The 2,477-nt window shown below is 65.4% G+C and overlaps 1 protein-coding gene across 1 annotated transcript; it reads right to left on the minus strand.

Annotated features, from left to right (window-relative positions):
• Positions 1-220: 220 nt before the first annotated feature.
• PTF1A (pancreas associated transcription factor 1a) lies at positions 221-1,637 on the minus strand (the record flags this gene model as incomplete). Its single annotated transcript, XM_083869521.1, has 2 exons — positions 221-928; positions 1,013-1,637. 2 exons carry the CDS (start codon positions 1,635-1,637, stop codon positions 726-728), a joined length of 828 nt encoding a protein of 275 aa, XP_083725647.1. The 3' UTR covers positions 221-725.
• Positions 1,638-2,477: the final 840 nt, after the last annotated feature.

A 2,477-nucleotide genomic window follows, 5' to 3' on the forward strand; every position in this document is an offset into this window, starting at 1 on the left:
GGCGGCGGGGTCGGGGGTACAGGATGGGCGCCGCAGTCAAGGTTTGTGTTTGGGGGCTCGGATCTTCCAGATGGAAACCACAAGGGGTGCTGAGACACTGAGAGGAGGGGACCTTCTAGAGATAGACAAAGACATCAGTTGGAAGCACTTCAGGAGAGGACGTCAAAAGGGGTGGAGAGAAGGCGAAAGTGTGTCCCCGCCCGTCCCCGTCCCCCCGGCGCTATAAGAGCAGCCCGAGCCTGCGATGGGGCAGAGAGGGGCCAGCGTCTGGCCCGAGGGTGCCACCGGGTCCCGGGGCTCACCCGGCCTGGAGACCGGTCCAGGCGCTCATTGCAAGGCTTCCTCGAGATGTGCCGGGGCTCTCGGAAGCCGCTTCTCACAAATACACCGCTCCGCAAGGTACCGTTCGGGTTTATTATTAACAAACACAAGGAGAGTCCACGTGCGGCAATAAATTATTTTCACAGGTTCTGGCATATTTCCCCAATTAAAAAAAAAAAAAAAAAAAGTGCTGGTGAAATAAACCTATTGCATATCTTAAAAAAAATCAAGATAAATTATATAAATTAGATATTCGAAACAGACGATTCTACCTCATTATCACTACTCCGTAATAAATAGATAAATAAAGTTGATTGCCCTTAGAGTCTGAATCTTAAATTACATTTACAATATAGGTCTCTACATACAGCATGTACATACAGCGGGGACCACCCGCGCGCGCCTCACGCCACGTAGTCGAAGGGGGGCTCGTTCTCTATGTCGTTGACGGAGGGTTTGTTGTTCACCTTCCGCGGGTCCTCGGGGGTCCACACTTTGGCTGTCCGGATGATGTTTTGTTCCTTGAGCTGCTTTTCATCAGTCCACGACAGCGAGTGACCGGCCAGAGGGGGGAGTCCGTAGTCGGGGTCGCTCGGGGAGGGAGATCCTGGAGGGCGGGAGGGAAAAGGAAGGCAGGGGGTTATTGCTGGGGCCGGCGTTCCTGCGGAGCGCGGTGCCGGGCGCCACTTACTTGTGCCGCGGTGGCAGATGATGATTTTCTTGGGCTGGCTGGGGCTCTCGCTGCCGGCGCTGCGCAGCGGCAGGTCGGACTGCACCAGTTCGCTGAGGAAGTTGATGTAGCCGATGGCCAGGCGCAGCGTGTCCACCTTGGAGAGGCGCTTCTCGTAGGGCAGGGTGGGGATGTGCGAGCGCAGCCCCTCGAAGGCGTCGTTGATGGACTGCATCCGCCGCCGCTCCCGCACGTTGGCGGCCTGACGGAGCTGCTGCAGCTCCGCCTCGGAGCGCACCCGCCGCCGCCGCTTGGCCGAGCCCAGCGCCTGGAGCCGCCCCCCGGGGGACAGCAGCGCCGCGCCCGCCGCCCCGCAGCACTCGTAGGCGAAGCCGGGCGAGGCGGGAGACGGCGGGAAGGCGGCGGGCGGCGGCGGGCAGCGGTAGCCGCCCTCGGGGTCGCCGCCGTCGCGGTAATACTCCTGCAGCTGCCGGCTGAGGAAATCCACGTCCGGCTCCAGCAGCCCGTCCGCGGCCAGCGCGTCCCGCGGGGCCGGCTCGGAGAAAAAGTCCTCCTCGTCGAAGTAGGGGGGCGAGGAGAAGGAGTCCAGCCCCCCGGGGAAATGCTCCAGCAGCACGGTCTCCATGCCGCTCCCGCTCCCGGCGCGGACGGGACGGGGCAGGGGGGCGGCCCCGCCGGGACGCGCCCGTAGCCGCTGTCGCGGGCCCGCCGGCCGAGCCGCCCCGGCGGTGGCGGTGGCGGGGCCGGTACCCCGCCCTGCCCAGCCCTGCCCAGCCCAGCCCTGCCCTGCCCGGTGGCGGAGGCCGGTGGCGGAGGCCGGTGGCGGAGGCCGGGGCGGAGGCCGGGCCGCTCTCCGGGAGGGGCCGGAGCCGCTGGCGCCGCGGGCCGGCACGCGAGGGGTCTTATAACGACATCCCCGGGCGCGTGCCGCCGGCCGCCGCCGCCAGCCAATCAGGGCGCGCCGGGGGGGCCGGGCCCCCGCCGGGGACACCGCGCGCGCCCGGGGGGCGGGACCCGACGGAGCCCCCGCCCGCCCCGCACCTCGGGCCGGGACCGCATCCCCTGGGCCTCCCCCGAGAGCCGACACCGGAACGCCTCTTGCCTGGGGGGCAGTCCCGCTCCCGGCGCCGGGAAGCGTCACCCCTGTGCATCTTACCCCGGGCGCTTTTCCCGCTCCCCTGCGACCGCCAGTCCCCGTGGCCAGCAGAGCTGCTGTCAGAGAGGGCACAGGGGAGTAGACAGCGCGGGTTCTTCGTGGCGCTCGAACCGGCAACATCAAAATACATCACATGAGCTCTTGCGCCCGGCCGTGCATCGATTTTGACCTCATTGGTCCCGGTTGCGTTCCCCCTTTTCCCGCTCCCATTGCCCCTCTCCGGACGGGCTCGCTCGGCAGAGGCTCTGTTAATAATTCCCTAACAGACTCTCACTGATTAAAGCCTTAAAAATTCTCACTGGAGTGAAA

This window comes from Zosterops lateralis (genome assembly GCF_965231275.1).
Source record: "Zosterops lateralis genome assembly, chromosome: 1".
Taxonomy (NCBI): domain Eukaryota; kingdom Metazoa; phylum Chordata; class Aves; order Passeriformes; family Zosteropidae; genus Zosterops; species Zosterops lateralis.